Source organism: Lichenostomus cassidix, chromosome 8, assembly GCF_008360975.1.
Source record: "Lichenostomus cassidix isolate B80296 chromosome 8, HeHo_3.0, whole genome shotgun sequence".
Lineage (NCBI taxonomy): Eukaryota > Metazoa > Chordata > Aves > Passeriformes > Meliphagidae > Lichenostomus > Lichenostomus cassidix.
In genome coordinates this window covers 15230634-15246967 of record NC_139489.1, presented here as the reverse complement: position 1 = coordinate 15246967, position 16334 = coordinate 15230634, and the positions used below count along the sequence as shown (strand labels likewise).

Genomic DNA, 16334 nt, shown 5'->3' with positions numbered 1-16334 from the left:
AGCTCATATCACTCAAGAACTAGAAAATGATAGAGCATCCTGCACACAGCAGGGAGGAGAGGAACCCCCAAACAGGGAGCACATACCATCATTGGGGTCTATTTAGGTGATACAAAGAAGTAGATATCAAAGGCTGTGGCTTACACCAAGGGGTAAAACCTCTCCCTTTGAGCAGATGGTGTCTGTGTGCCCAGAGGACACCGCTGGCTGGTCTGGAAAAAGCAAAATAAGTATGTGCTGTGAAGGACAGTCAAAAATGAGAGAGAGAAGGACAGGGAATTTAGCTTTTCTGTCACATAAAGTTATGCCAAGCAGCCTGTAATAAAGGTGTCATGATGGAGGAATTGAAGCCATGCCAGAGGCTGGCAGCCATGCTGTGTGCTCTGTGGCATGAGCACGTTGTAGCTGTGGTGCCTCCTGAGGGGAGAAAGAAGTGTTTGCTCTCCACCAGGGCATTTTGTGGGAGAACCTCCCTTTCTGACAGCAGCCAAAGAAGGTGCTGCAGATCATAGGAAAATCAGGGCAAGAGTCAGGGCTGTGCCATAGCAGTGGTAGTTTCCATGTATTTGCTAATCTTCCATGGAGTTCTCTCCCATGAACTTCCTTTGCATCCTCTTGAGACTAAGAAAAATCTATCATCCCAAATATCCTGTAGCAAGGAGTTTCACAGCAGTAGATCTAAATAGCACCACAGCAAAATAACTTTTGTACTAAAAGGAGCATTTAGAGTTGTTTTTCTTCCCCAAAATATGTTGTTCACAGTTATTGACAGGAACAGAGACACCCCTGCAGGCCAATGATCTTGGGGCTCAGGGCATTTTCACCCCAAGTCCTTGTAAACTGCCCAGCCCCACTGCACATCCCAGCATGGCGAATCCATCCTGGGCACCCTCTCTGCTCTCATACCCTGAGGAGCACAGCTCACTCTGAGGCCCGTTAGCTGTTGAGCACCAGAAACGCTGTGACCAGCAGGATAACAAGTGGAGAACTAGCATCTACACACCTTTCTCCACATCACATAGGGCTGACGTAGTTTTATAATATCCAGTGCCTAGTCCAGTTTGCATCTGTCCATTCATCCTTTAAGCTTCTTTGAACTCGAGTCTTGCACAGAGCTAATCACACCACCATTTTGCTAATAATAGCAGCAGCCCTTCAGGCCGCCAGGAGCACTGATTGCTGCTGAACAAAACCACAGCCATGCTACTACATCTCTGAGGTCTCCTCCATTACCAGCCCCTTCTGAGTGTGGTGAGCAGAGAGCAGCAGAATGTAAAGCTAAAACACTCATTTTTGGACCTTCTGAGCCTCAGCCTGGCTGTTCAGTGTTTCACAACCCATGCTGTTGGCTGCAAGCTCCTCTGGGGCACTTAGCAATTAGAAGCCCTGCAAAGAATGTTAAAAGCATTTAATTAAACAAATATATTTAAAGATGTTGCTAAGGATGATCAATGCAAGAACAAACATAAACAAAGCTCCACAGGCACAAGGACCTGTACATAGGGCAGTAACTATGCCTGCCTTCCTCTGAGGTTACCTTTCAGAGTGGGTGTAATTCTTCTGTGGGGCAACTCCTTCAGATACACCCTGGCTGGGAGCATACCTGCTGTTCTGGGATAGACATGGCCAAGATTCACTTGACTTCCTGGCAGGAAGAAAGGCAGGTTTCAAACCATGGTGCAGCACTGCTGTCTACATGATTATTTTACAGTCTTTTAATTACTTCAGAAAAATGATTTAATTAAGGCCTCTTCTGCAGAGTTCTAGTTCAAAACTGCTGCCTTTCAGCTTCACTGGTCCTAAACTGAAAGAAGAGGAAGTCCCTGAGAGAGGACATGCTAAAACTCCTTTGTGTAATGCCTGTGTGGACTCCTGGAGCTGACCTCTGTCTTGCAGAGATGACACAGTCACTGGGGTTTCAGATCAGCTGCACCTGGGGAAAACACCCATGCTCTGGGTGAAGGCTGAAATTTGCGGTAAGAGGAACATGCACTCAGCCATAAATAGCTCTGAAGGTTTGAGGAACATTCCCAAGTACTATTATTCATCCACACTAGTGCTGACTCGCAGGGACAGTGCCACCGCATGCACTCAGTTTTAAAGCCAATTTACTTAACTAGATTGTAGTACAAAGGCAGCTAGAAACCTATCTCATTCTCCTGGGTCAGATCAGGCTGGCATTTTCTTAGATCTCAAATACACCAACCAATACTGACAGTGAGCAATTTACAACCCAGCTGGCCTTTGCCTTTTGTTAAGCATATTTCACAATTTCAATAGTTTAAAACAAGGCCCTGAAAGACACCTGGTTTCCAGCTCTATTGTGCATTACAGCCCTACAGACCTGGGTACATACTCAGAGTCTCCACTTGCCAGCATTTTACATCCATAGGATATCCTTGCAGCTGCAGTGTGGGAAGAACTCCCTAATAAAACTCTCATGACAGCTAAGAGCCTGGAGGGCTTGGAGACCAACCACTGCCTTCAGGTGTACCACCCCGACCTCACAGAAGCCAAGCAGCACACAAGGGCAGCAGAGTCACCAGCCCCTGTGCAACATCCTGCCACTGCCTGGACCAGCCACCAGACCAAAAGCACCTTGCAAAATGGCCTCTGAATTCCCTTTCTGCACAGGGCACCAGAAGTCGTGTGGCCAAATGGAGGGCTGGGCAAACCAGACATTGCACCACACTGTCGCTCCTGGGGAGTCTCCTTCTGTCTGTGTCCTCAGGGTCAGGGCTCTACACTGGGAGGCCTCAGCCCACGTCTCACGTCCAGTTACAGACACCACTACTTTTATCAAACTTGGTAAACTGACAGGATTGAGAGGAGAGAAACAGAAGTTACAAACCACACCCAAACAGGAAAGAAAGGCTGAACGAAGAGGTTTAACCCAGGGCAGAGAAACAAAGAAGGGTGGAGGAGAAGCACTCACTGCAGAAGAGGCTGTGACAATCATCAGGTGTTCTCTGCACTCTCTTTGAACAGGGTTAGAAACACAACCCAATTTCCAACGAAGACATCAGAGGCTCTTCAGACACAGAACTGCAAGAGCCGTTTCGATGCCTATGGAAATTGCAGCTTAAGGATGTTATGGTAACTCTTTCCTTGCAGTGCTGCAGGAAGAATGTGGTTCCCCCAAGCTGAATGAGCTGGAAGTGGACAGGACTTTGCCTGCCCCAGCACTTTCATGCAGCAGCCCTGGAGTAGGAGGCTGGGAGCTGAGAGGGAGCTTGAAGGCCCGCTGTGCTGGCAGAGCTCTACCCCACCCGAGTATCACCTGCCAGCCAGAGGAGGGACAATCCCTTCATGAGGGGAAGCTGCAGCTCCAAGATTAGACTGGCCCTCGACAGTGCCGGGGTTTCCCTGCAGGCTGCTGTCGAGCATGCAGCAGGGCAGGGGGGCAGCTCTGGGTAGGGCGCTGCTGGGATAAGTGCCAAGATGAGCTTATCACAGATACTTGCACAAGAGCAGGAGGGGAAGATCATGTAAGCAGCCAGCTGCACAGGCACCCTAAGGCCCCGCTCTCAGAGGCAGAGGGGACAGATGTCAAGCAAGAAAATATGAAAAGAAGAAAAAGGCAAAGTCATACAGTGCCCTGAGCATTTACACTCTTTCTAAAACTTCTGAAGTTTCAAGCCAGAGGTGGGGCTTCTACCTCCTCTCAGGACCATTTATTCCTTTTTTTCCCACTCATGCTGCATTTCCTCCCATTATCACGATCCCCATCTTTCAGACACATTGCATGTTTCATTCAACAGTATTCCCTTTAGGCTGTGGTTAAGACCACACTCTTTCTTTTATGGCATCTCCCATATATGCCTCAGGAGGAGCAAGGTAAATCTGGTTTCCCCAGAAGAGGGGACCTTCCATGGGGTGTTGACAACAGCCACAACACCCAGACCTTCTCCCGCCTCAGCTCTGCCAGAGCAGCTCCAGCAACCCCCTCTAGGGTAAGCCAGCCCGCCCCAGGCCAGCAGTGCTGGCTCCAGAGCTGCGGCAGCGTGGTATTAGGGAAAAGGGTCTTAAAATCCATTTTTACAAACCATGTGAGGCAGCAAAAATACACAGATCTGGTTAGCAGAACAGCAGCATGTTCGTGCATTTATTCCTAATGGTCTACACAACCCAGTCCTAACTTGAAATTTTATTGTTTATGGGCACAGCATGTTCATTTTATGGGAACAGACCTGCTCCGTGCTGGAAGAATTCCTGCAAGCAACTGTGGTGTTAATTTAGAAGATGGCTTTCTTCCCAAACAGTCATCATTAAACCAATAACCCTGTATTACCTCCAGCATCAAGGGGCACTGTGCTGTTGGAGGCAAGACAGAACAAAGGTCCCAGAGATAGTAATTGCAAAAGAGCTTAGGGGCTGTTCTCTTCAGGGAAGAGAGAGAGAGATGCAGCCTGGACCAACTCCAGGGTGTGTGGTTTTAAAGATCCTCACTTGAGCTGTACTGTGTTGATGCGCAACATTACAGAGCTGCCACTTCTGCACCCATGACTGGCTGAGTTACAGGAACTATTTTCAGCATCTCAGCCAGAAACAACATCTCTCATGACTTTTATCGTGGAATGAGTGCGTGTTTGTAATCAGCTTGGAAAATCTGTTTCTGAGCTTAATGCTAAAGCCTCATCTTTGCTACAGAAACAACTGTACTCAGTGACACAGCGTACCCTCCCTTCAGCAGCATGGGGAATGATTTGCTGTCCTGGGAAATTGGTCACAGCATAAACCCACAGGGTTTTGCAACCTCAATGTTTGATGCCTTTGGTTTAAGTGCTGAACACACTGTGTAAGCACAAGTGGACAGCCTGAACTAGGAACTCTTCTGCAGTGCTGAAATACCAACCAATTGTGTAACACTGTAGCTAATCATCAGTTTGTGCAGTGATTTTATCAATTCACAGAGGGAAGCAAGCGATTAATGCCAGGGTCAAAATCAGTACAGAACTAGTCTCAATTCTTTCAACTTTAGTAATCTTAAGGATCAACTTGCATATTCCAACAGCAAACTTGCCCAAGAAACTTTTTATTTAAATATCCTCATAAAATGTCCTTCTGAACAAAAAAAGGACCCAGGCTTTGCAAGGGCAAGGATGTCAGTCTCCAGCCTAAGACAAGGCAGACCAGTCGTGGATGCATTGCACTGTGGTTGCAGATGGCCCTGCTGTCACTGGAGAATGCGACTATTTGCACTGTGTCTGTAACTGAACTGATGCAAGCTGTCCCTCAGGACTTTTTTCAAAGGAATACTAAACTATACTCCTCCCAGACTGCCTGGGATGCAACATATCCATGTAGCAGTCAGTTTGTCTGTACTTCTGCAAGCAAATAGGTTGATATATTTCTAATAATTTGGTTTGGCTTAAACAGAGCATCAGCAGTTAGTTGTCTTGCTGTGTTTCTTCAACATGGAGACGATTAAGTAAACAGCTTGCCTAGAGAGGCTGGAATTTCCATTGCTAACCCATTCCTACATATTGACAAGTATCTGGCAGGAATGAGTTAAGGAACCTTATTTCTGCATGAGGCAGGGTGAGAAGCTTAAAGACATCTTGAGGTATCTTCCAGTCCTGCCTAGACTGATGATTTGCTGTCTAAATCAAATTGTACTGGGATCACACATCAGAAAAGCACTGACAGGGCTCTGCCATGGAGCTAATGATGGGACAGTCTATGCCTCTTGAATCTTTCCACATGACACAATCTCTACATGATTTACATTTTTCACAATCATTCAGGCATTTTACCTTCCTTAAAGAATCCATAGCTTATAGACAGGAGATATGTTTTCAATATCCTTTACCCCAGGTGAGGAAATGGCTGTACCAAACCTTAAAGTAGGTCTCAAGTCATGGGCTTAGCCTTCCCCCTTGCTTTGGACTGAAAAGCAGTGCCATGCTCCACTGTGTCTTTCAGGCCAGTTGTTGCAGGAACAACGATCCCATCACACTGGGTGGCAGCTGCCCAGATAAGTTAGCCTGAGCCACATGGCAGCTAGCCACTGCCACGGTGCCCTATGGCTCTGCTACCCTCAGCCCACTGCCACGGTGCTCTATGACTCTGCGTGCAATACTGAGATCCCTCAGCAAATCCGAGACTTTTGTTCTCATGTTTAGCACACTCACAGGGTCACAACCCAAAGACCCAACAGAAGCCCCATTTTTCATTTTCGTAACAAGCTGCAGAAGTTACACTCAGGACTGTCAGGTTTCCTGCCCAATTCCCTGTCCTGCGAAATCTGAAAGCCAAAATCTGCTCCTGCAAGAAATGAGAATGACAGTCAACCCCACAGCTGTAGAAGCACCAGCTTTGTTTAACTTGACTTTAAGTAATCACTTCCTAGCCCACTGCCTTCGTGTAACCATACACCACCAATTTCTCTGCACATCTATGGAAACACAATATACAGAACAGCTATTTCTCTAAGATTTTTATTAGAAATACAGTTCACAAAGCAGAACCCCCATACTCAGACATGACGTACAGTGCCTGGGAATCCTGCTTTGCTACCAGAGAGGGCAGCTCAGGACTGCAAAGCCATTTATGTAGCAGCAGGGAGCCTTTCACATCAGCATGCTTTCACATCCAGCATTCTTTCACACCCAGCAGGAATGTCAGCATCCTCTCTTACACGAAGAGGCTTGATACCTGCCCAGGAGTGCCACAGTTTGGTTTGCATCATTGGAAGCAGTTTCCAAAAGGTTACTGACAAACGAAAGGATCTTTGCAGAAATGAGTTAAAGTGGAAGGAGCAAACAGAATGGGCAATTTCCTACTTCCTCTCATTTGAACAAACAGGTTTTTCTGCAGGGCTATACATGTGTTCTGCAGAATTCAATTAGCCAAATAAAAACAGTAGTAGGTCATTTAGATTGTGTACATGGAAAAAAAATTGTCCTGAAGCACTGTATTCTGGATAGAAACCATACCTACAGGATTTACTGGGAGCGGCAACTCTTACCTCTTCCTTCTTAAGAGTACAGGCACCATGGAACAAGTTCAGCATGAGGTACTTGAAATCAGAGCTTTTACTATGCAAACACAGTTTTCACCCATTAAAAAATAGATTAGAGGAAGATATAAACATCTTATTTATTAAATCAAATAGAAATGCAAAATATATTTCACATGCCTTACATGGAAAAGAGATGAACTTCCAAGACTTTAAAGCAAAACTGTGTCAGCTGACACGCAGGAAATAGGAACATTATAAACAGTCACAAAGAGGAGGAAGGACTGGGGGGAGGTGTCATGGGGGTGCTGGGCAGTTCCTCCCCACTCTGAGAAAGATCTCCTAAAAACAAGAATGGACTTTATGCTAAGCAAGCATTAGAAGCTTTAAATTAACTTTAACATACACTTATTTTGGAGGAAATTGTCTAAAGAAGTACAGTTGGCTACTAACTAGTCAAAACAGTGGCCTAAGTTATGTATACCATACTATTAAGTGGACATGGGTTTGTTTTTTTAGTATACCATAATCATATGAAATAGACATGGGTTTATTTTTTGAACATCAGTAGGGCCAGCAGGAGAATCAGAAACACCAAAAACACCTTTTAAAAACTAGATCAATACACAGCCACATTCTGTGCGACTCTGCTATTAAAAAAGGGGGGAAAAATGAAAAATAGAACTATTTTTCTAAATATTTAAATCATTTTGTCACCCTCCAACTCTTCCTCCCTCCTACACACAATTTCTTGGAAACTGAAATGACACTCAACAGCAAATACAAAGCATACACCAATAGTATATTCCACAGTTTTTCTAAAGAGTCAATAGTCCAGCAATTTTAAAGTGATCTATGTGCAAAAAATAAACAAATGAAAGTTTCTTAAAAAAAATCTGCTGCAGCCTTAACTTTTACTAAAAAAAAAGAATCTGAGGATTAGCACTAAGTTTCCCAGTGGAGGACAGATCAGTAACTCCAAGTACTCTGCCTAACCTGTGACTTGGTGTTGCAAAACTGTCAACATCCCAAGTTTACTACCTGCTGGCAAGTGGAAAACAGACTGTATCCCCATGAGAAGTAGGAAAACCACTAATCATAAACTGGTCTTCTGACATACATAAACATATGGTGCAGGTATGTATTCAGAGACTGCTACCTACAGCTGAGAACAGTCCTCCCAGCATGACTAACAGTAAATTATTAACAATAAAATGTGCAAGACTTCTAAGAGCAGTATTTGAAATGTTCCTGCCTGCTCAATGCCTCTAGGCCTAAACTATCCGCTCGTTAATAGTGGTGTAAGTCAGGGCAGCTCTGGTGAAGTTACAGTAGAAATGACTGTGCATGAGGATTTCTGTGTGAGAAGAACAGTCCCTTGAACTACAGACTAGTTCAGTCCTGACCACACTACAATAGGGAATTGTGTTTAAACCATGAGTAATCATGCAATCATCTCCCAGCATAGTACTTCTTTTCTGCACACATGGAATGTAAATGACTGAGATTTACAACTGATGATTTTGCAGATTTAATGGATTATATTTCTCTAATGGTTCTGGCAATGCAAACTCAGTTAAAAAAACACCACCAAAAAGGCTAACCTAAAAAAAAAATCCCAAGCTCACTGCTGTCTGCTTTTTTCTTTATTGGATGACTTATCTGGCACACAGTTAGGGTTTTCTAACACTGAGTAAGTGTTCAAAGACATCAGATTAGTTGGGCTGGGGTATGGTAAAGTCCAGGTGTGGAAGACACCACAATAGGTGATAAAGCTTAATTATGGTCGAGTAACAAAGCAGATCTTATGTCTGCTATTAGTCTAGTAAATGGAGATGATGTCCCACATCCTAAGCAAAGGCTGGGAAACAAAATAATCGCCAACTCATAAAATGCCTTGAGTTTTCCAGATAAAAACTCAGCAGAGCAAAACATGAGCAGTAAAGTCACTTGGTGGTTAATGGCTTTCAAAGTCACCTTCCAGAACAGTTGAGACATCAAAACTACCCCCAACTTGAAAGCCACATGGCAGTATTCTCCCTTTTGCCACTCACTGCTGCATGAGACAGAGGAGCTGAGGAAGCTGAGGGGGAGACCAGCTGCAGGAAGGTGACCTGCCTTTGCCAGTGTGAAGGACTAGCACACTGGACCACAGAGGGAATCTCACCCAAAACCAGGAGGCCTTGAGGTGAAGAATGAAGGCAAACACACTTGGCCTGATGCAAAACACTGAAGTACTGGAGAGTGTCCAGAGAAGGGCAGTAGAGCTGGTGAAGGGTCTGGAACACAAGTCCTGTGAGGACTAGCTGAGGGAGCTGGAGGTGTTAAGCCTGGAGAAAAGAAGGCTCAGGAGGGACCTTACTGCTCCCTACAACTACCTGAAAGGATGGTGTAGTGAGGTGGGGCTCAGTCTTTTCTCCCAGGCAACAAGCAATAGCACAAGAGGACACAAGTCGTTCTAGGAAACGTTTAGATTATTAGGAAATTTTTTCTCTCTGAAAAAGTGGTCAAACATTGGAAGAGGTTGCCCAAGGAAGTGGTGAAATCACCATCCCCAGAGGCATTCAAAAAAAAAGCACAGACATGGTGCTTAGGGACATGGTGGATCTGGAAGTGTTAGGTTAATGGTTGGACTTGATGATCTTCCAGGTCTTTGCCAACCTAAACGATTATATGATTCTATGAAACCACATACCTTAATGCAGGAAAATGGTGTTTGTGGTGCAGTTCAAATCACAGCCAAACTGGTTTCATTTGCTAAGGATTGCTAAACACTAACAACACAATTCAACGCATGTTTCAAGTGCTGTTAGGCTCATACCACATACAACATTTAGCCTTGGTTTGCCTCCCCATAATGCACTAAAGTAAAACCAGACCTTAAGGAATAACTTGCATAGTAAGAAAAGGTCATCAATTTAATCATTTACTTTAAGCAGGCAAGCAAATTTGTAAACATTCAAAAGCGGCAGCATCCAAGTTACAAACAATTTAAGGAAAAAAGAATTGAGATTATTAAGGTTCTTTATCCTCTCAAAAATTTTGGAAATGAACTTTTAAAACACTGCAAACATTGAACTTGCACTTCAGTTGCACTTCTTCTAATCCTGCTAGTAGTTCTGCCTTCCAAGGAATTCTGCTTGCTAAAACACATGATCTCACAATTGCCATACTTTTTAGCATTTGCTGTTTGGAAGCCAGCTACCAGAGCATTTCACCTCAGTCTAAATCCCATTAGCAAAGGGAATGCTTGTGTCTTGATTCAACACCTCTTTAACTTCTGAGGGTAAAGCATCAAAGAGGTGATCCTCCACTATGAGCCCACTTTTCCTGAGAAGCTGACACTGCCCCAGCGTAGCTGGCAGACGGTCCAAGCAGTTTCCCTTCAGTTCCAGGTAAGTCAGCTGCAACAGCTGACTTACTTTATCTGGGATTGAGGTAATACAGTTTTGTCCCAGACTCAAAGTCCTCAATTTAACACATTTAAACAACTGTTTTGGCAAAATGTCGACTTTGTTTCCTGTGATGTGAAAATGCTGAAGATTTTGAAGCAAACCTATTTCCACTGGAATCACCGCAATTGAGTTGAAGCTTACATCTAAACACCTAAGTTTCTGTAAACTGAACACTGCGGCAGGTAAGGTTTCAAGTTTGTTATTGGAGAGATAAAGAGACTCCAAATTCTTTATGTGGGTAATGGATGAAGGAATGCTGACTATTTTATTGTGCCACAGCTTTAAACAAGTCAATCTTTTTAAATGCTGGAAACTGATGATTTCTTCAATTGTGCGTATACTATTTGACTTTAAATCCAATTCCTGTAAGTTAGAGAGACTGAAGATGGCATGGGGAATTCTCTCCAGTTCACAGTTCTGCAGTTCCAACTCTGCAACATTAGTCATTTTCTTAAGGCTATTGAGTACCACAAGCTTAGTGCCATCATTATGAATGACTAGTTTTGTCAGATGTGGTGCTACATCTGTGATATTAGGGGGAATTTTGGTCAAATTGCTCTTCACGTGGAGAATTTTAAGGTGTCTCAATTCTCTAAGAGATTCAAGCCCTATCATTTTATTATTTTCAGAGTTCAAGTTGCCTATCAAATACAATTCACGGAGGGTTTTGAGCAAATACACCCACGCAGGAATTTCTGCAACATCTGTGAATTTCACATGAAGGCATCTCAAGTGGTCCCGGAGGAAGCTGAAGGCAGTCTGCTCGACCTTTGCAGGGCAGTGGTACAGATGAAGCTCCTGAAGATTTGTCATCTGGGAAATTTTGGCTGTAATTTTTGCTTCAGGAATCAGCTCCAGTTTCAACACATCCAGATCTGTCAGATCAAACACTGCATCGGGGACCCCTGACAGCATAAAGAGATGCAGCTCTTGCTTGTCCTGGGCATTGCGGGAGACGTGCTGCCGAAGCTTTTCGTAAGTCCATTCATGGTTTAAACTAATTCCACGCAGTTTGTTCTCACTTACCTCTGACAAAAAGACACCAAATCGCTTGGAATACAGCTGGTCATACTGATCTACCATGTGCAAGAGAAACGCAAAATCATTTTTGACATCAGGGATATCACTGAAGCTACTCTCTTCTCTGACCTTTTCAAAAGAATATTCTTTCAAAGGTATTCGGAACAGCCAGAAAAGTGTGTAGAGGCAGATGAAACCATAGACACAAATGAGGGAAATGTAGCTGATAAGCAGCTTCTTCAACATATAAGCCATATTGTGTGTACATTCAAACTGTGTGTAGCCAATCAGGTGTTCCACTTTTGGGTTGCAGATGTGTTCAAAACTAATAGTGTTGACAAAGTTTGCAGTATAGCAGAGAATAAATATGAACTTGACAGTCTTGATGACAGTCTGGCCAACATAGAGCTTATAAATCAGATCACTGTCTTCCACGTGAGCCCGGAACTTACGGACTTTCTCAAACAGCGCTTTGGCTTGTTCTCCATCTTTCTTATCTAAAATCGTGACACTGGGAATCTCAATCATTGGCTTGTCAGCTGAAAACTTGAAGCCAGATTTCGTTATCATGGGAGTGCTAGCACTTGGGCTTCCTTCATCACTGCTAGTGGAAACATACTTGGGCAGGGACTGGGCGCCAGTTAGCCTCTGTTTGTTCTCCTCAGAGTCCTCACATGCCGTTTCAGACAATGCTTTGGTAGTCCAAGGAGACTCAAAGCATTTCCCCAATATAGACACAAAATGCTCAATTTTTGAACAAGTCTTGGGATACTTGAACCAAAAATTACTACTGACTATTAAAATGAGAGTATGGATGAGAACAAGATAGGGAAAATACTTTGAGTACCAAGGAAGAGCCAAATGATAGCACATCTGGTTAATAAACACATACTGCTGAAAATCCAAATTTGTTTTACGGCCTGAGGAATCTTTCTGCTCCTTCTTCAGCTCCTGGCCTGATTCAGTGGGTTGATACTGAGAAGAGGTAGCTCTGCTCAGAATGTCAGGTGCTACAGTAGGGGCACTTCCGAAGGAAACAGTTCTCATTGATGCTTCTTCTTGGCCAGTGGTTGTTTCAACAGTGGCAAATTCAGCCTTCCCTGATGTATCAGGCTGCACTTTTGAATTTACAGTAGACTGCAAAACTGGCAAGCAGACCACCTGGTCTTTTGTCAGCTGCATGGTTCCAGCAAAAATGGCAACCATCAACATAACAACGGCAAGATAATCCATAAATACATCCCACCATGGTTTCAAGATACGGTAAGTTGGCTGGATGTCACTGAGCGATGCAACTTCTGCAAGGGTAAACATTCCTACAAGAGAACAAAGAAAAGATCAGTATTGTTGAATGGGGACATTATTTTACAATTTAAAAACAATCCCACTGTGACATACAGATCCTCAGAAGGTTTCACTTTTCATTATGTTTTGTTGCCTGTCACACATTGCCCATCATTCCACTCAACAGTTTTCTCAAAGGATATGACCAAAACAATGCATTACTTTAGCATCAAAACAGAAGTCTTCTCACTTGGCCATTTCACAAAAGCAAAGCCTGCTCTGTGCAAGTGAAGTATCTGAAAGGTAAAATACTGTAGCTGATATGTATTAGTAAAAACAAGACCAATAATAAACTACACAACACTAAATCCAATTCTGTAAAAATGATTGCTTGAGCCTGAGCATTTAAAATCCAGTACTAACAGTATTTTATAGTACCTTGCATTTAAATAAAATAGCATTTTTCTAAATGCTTTGCACACTGCTCACGACTTGGACAGCACATTTTAGGTCTTGTTATGTTGTCAGCAAGGTCTCTCATTTCTTTTCATCTAGGACAACAACACAGAATCTCCACTCCTTCCTACTGAGCACGCACAAGTCTTACCAGACTGATTAGCTCCTTTCCCTTTTAAGTACCACTCCACAAGTGAAAGATTTGCAGTTCCTATGTGAATATTTGGCACAATTGTTTTAATATACTTGGATGTCTTAAAGTAAAAAACAGTTGGATGGGGTCCTGAGCAACCTGAGTTAGAGAGTGGCATCCCTGCCCGTGGCAGGAATGTTGGAACTAGGTGCTATTTTTAGTCTCTTCCAACCCAAACCATTTATTCTATGACTGGACCAAGTATTGGTACTGTATGCATTTTTTCCCCAATCAATTCAACCCAGCTAACCAAGAACAAACCCCACAGCTCTTTCTTAATACATTGGGGAAAACATTTTTTCAGATTATCATCACAGCCTTGTGATCATAGGAAGCTGGGTAGTGCAGGTAGCACAGGAGCAGACTGCAAGGCTTTCACTTTATCTTAAACATATGCACTGTGAGACAAAGCAGCAAACTGACCATGTGAGAATCCAAACCTCTCTGCAGCTTTAAAGAACTTGCTTTGCTTTTTGTTTTAACAAAATATGGAGGACTCAACTTATCAGCTTTTAAAAAATAAGCTTCCTGTGCAAGCAGGATGTGGTAAAACGATCCTTTTTAACTAGTGAACATGTGACACAAATTTGCCATTTCTAAAGAAAAATACCTAGCTTGTGCACACACATGCAGCAGGGAAGGAGAGAGTATGTACATTATCCCATGGAGTCTGTCTCCCTTTGCTTGGGAGAAGAACAGCTTAGCAGAGCACAAGGAGAACAAAGCAGGCAGTAATGAAATACATTACATTTATTATTTTTAACTTGTAGCATAATAGTTCATAAAGACCTGCACCTTACACACCCTAAAGGACAGTGTTGCAGGCAACATATATACAACGTGATTATTTAATAATTTGTACATAACACACATTTCTACACACAAAACTCAAATACCAGCTATTGCCTATATAGTCAAAGTCATGCACTAGCACCCCACAGCAGTGCAAGTAGCTCCCACATCTTGGTCTGTGGGAAAGGCCAGCACTTGTCTTTTCTACCACAGAGCTCATGACAGAAATGTCTCCTCCCAGAAGCTTTTACCAGTCTTGCATACCAAGCCTGGGATCTGGTGGAGGCAGCCAGAGAGGAGAGGACTTTATCTCACTGCAGCACTCATCTCAGTGCTCTTGGTGCAGTTGGCAAAACTTAGAAAGTTAGGGCTCAGTTTCTCGGGGAAACAACAGAAGGAGCTTCCAGTTCTCTTTTTTTTTTTTATTTTCCAGTGGGCAAATGAATGTCAAATACTCTTCCCTTGTCAGAAGTTGTCAAGGTCCTACACTCCTGCCAGCTCCACAAGAACCTCCTTCCAGCAGCATGGTTCCTGAGCCTGTCCCCACACACCTCCCTGGGGCTGCAGCTGCTGTAGCAAGTGCTGAAAGACACAGACCAGTAACACACCTCACAGCTATCAAAGCCTCGCAGTGTCTTACTTGGAGGTTAGCTACAAACTCACATCTTTAATGTCTCCCAGTGCTTACCTACATTGAGTCACAGCATGACTGCTTGCCCTAGAATAGCTACCTTTGACTTTTAAATAACAACGGTGTGCAAATGAACAGCGTTAGCCATTCGTGCTAATGTCAACAGATTGATACAAAAGGACTCTCCGAACTCCTAAGGCCCAATTGCCTGTCACTTGCCCAGAAGAGGAGAACAACAAAGCAACAGCAGAGGTAGTAATTTCTGTCTTCCCAGGAAGCTCTCTGGAAGGGATACTCTCATCTCCACACTGTTTTCACTGTGGTCTCACCTACCTCGGCTGCCACAGGAACTTGTCGCCCACCAGGTGAGTTCAGCAGGAGAGCACAAAGCCAAAGGTGCAGCCAGGCCAAGTCCTGCAGGCACACGGCAGCCGTGCTTGGGCTCACACAGCCATGCAGGGGCAGGAGAGAAGGGCCAGGAGGGTGGCAAGGAGGAACGAGATCACTGCTGTAGCAAACACAGGTAGCTGCTACTGCTTGTTCCTCTGGGGCTAGCCTTTCCCTCAACTTTGCACTAGCTAATTACGTGGGAAGTTACTTCACTGAGGTTTGGGGCATGGCCTCCAGAATTCCTTTCACACAAAGAAGGTGATTTTTTTGCTTCTGCCATGGGAACACGTGGACAAAGCACTGAAACCCAAGCACTGCAGACATGACTGCTCTAAACAACTGAAATAATGGAAAAGAAATGACAGGGCACAAAGTGGTTCCAGCTAAAGACTTACAACAACAAGAAAAGCAAAAGCTAAAAATTGCCTCTACCAGACCTCTTGCACACACAAAACCCTTTCCAAAAAGGTCAGGAGACACAACAGAGTCTGAGTAATCCTTTCTGTGAGGCTGTAGGCAGCATGGTGTAACAGGAGCTTTACACCAAGAAGTACCACATTCGATGTTCTGAACACATCTTTTCTTTCAAGTTACTGATACTCAGGGAAGAGCTGGTGTTTTGGCAGAGATTAGCAGTTATAAAACACAAAAAACTCCTCTGTGGCATTACTAACACTGTCTCATAAAAGACAGTCAGACCTTTTTCTATTTAGCAAAAATCAGTTACAGGAGCTGAAAACAGGTTTCTCTCCTTGCATGTCCAAAATGTTTAATGCTCTGAGTCTTAAAAGCAAAATGAAAAACCTACACAAAGTATAGGACATGTTCTGACAGGCTACAAATAAATTTGATCTTTTCTCTCTTAAATCCATCACAAAATGAATTGGTGTTTGATGTTACTAAAATAATAGTCACAGAAGTTAACTTTTATTATATTTCTGCACACACTTGGAGATCAAACTATTAAGAGGTACTCAGAACAACGGGTTTGTACAGTATTGTAATAGGTTTGGATTTTCTTTATTCCACAGCTGAATTTAAACTATTCAAAGCTTTTAAAATCTACTGTCTGGAATATTCCTTGGAGTAGGTGGACAGTATTTTCATCACTAATTTTCAATTCCTTTTAAGAGTGCCAAATTGGGTGTTGGG

The 16334-nt window shown here is 43.5% G+C and overlaps 1 protein-coding gene across 6 annotated transcripts in view; it reads right to left on the bottom strand.

The window, feature by feature from the left end:
* Positions 1-7076: 7076 nt before the first annotated feature.
* Positions 7077-16334, bottom strand: part of LRRC8D (leucine rich repeat containing 8 VRAC subunit D) — a 51976-nt gene continuing 42718 nt past the window's right edge. For 5 of the 6 annotated variants that reach the window (XM_085068033.1, XM_085068029.1, XM_085068032.1 and 2 more), the window contains one exon: positions 7077-12752. In XM_085068033.1, coding sequence (XP_084924159.1) covers positions 10186-12750 — 2565 coding nt within the window. In that variant the 5' untranslated portion in view covers positions 12751-12752 and the 3' untranslated portion in view covers positions 7077-10185. Of the gene's footprint in view, positions 12753-12942; positions 12964-16334 lie in introns of those variants that run through there. The other variant, XM_085068035.1, reaches the window with a different exon arrangement.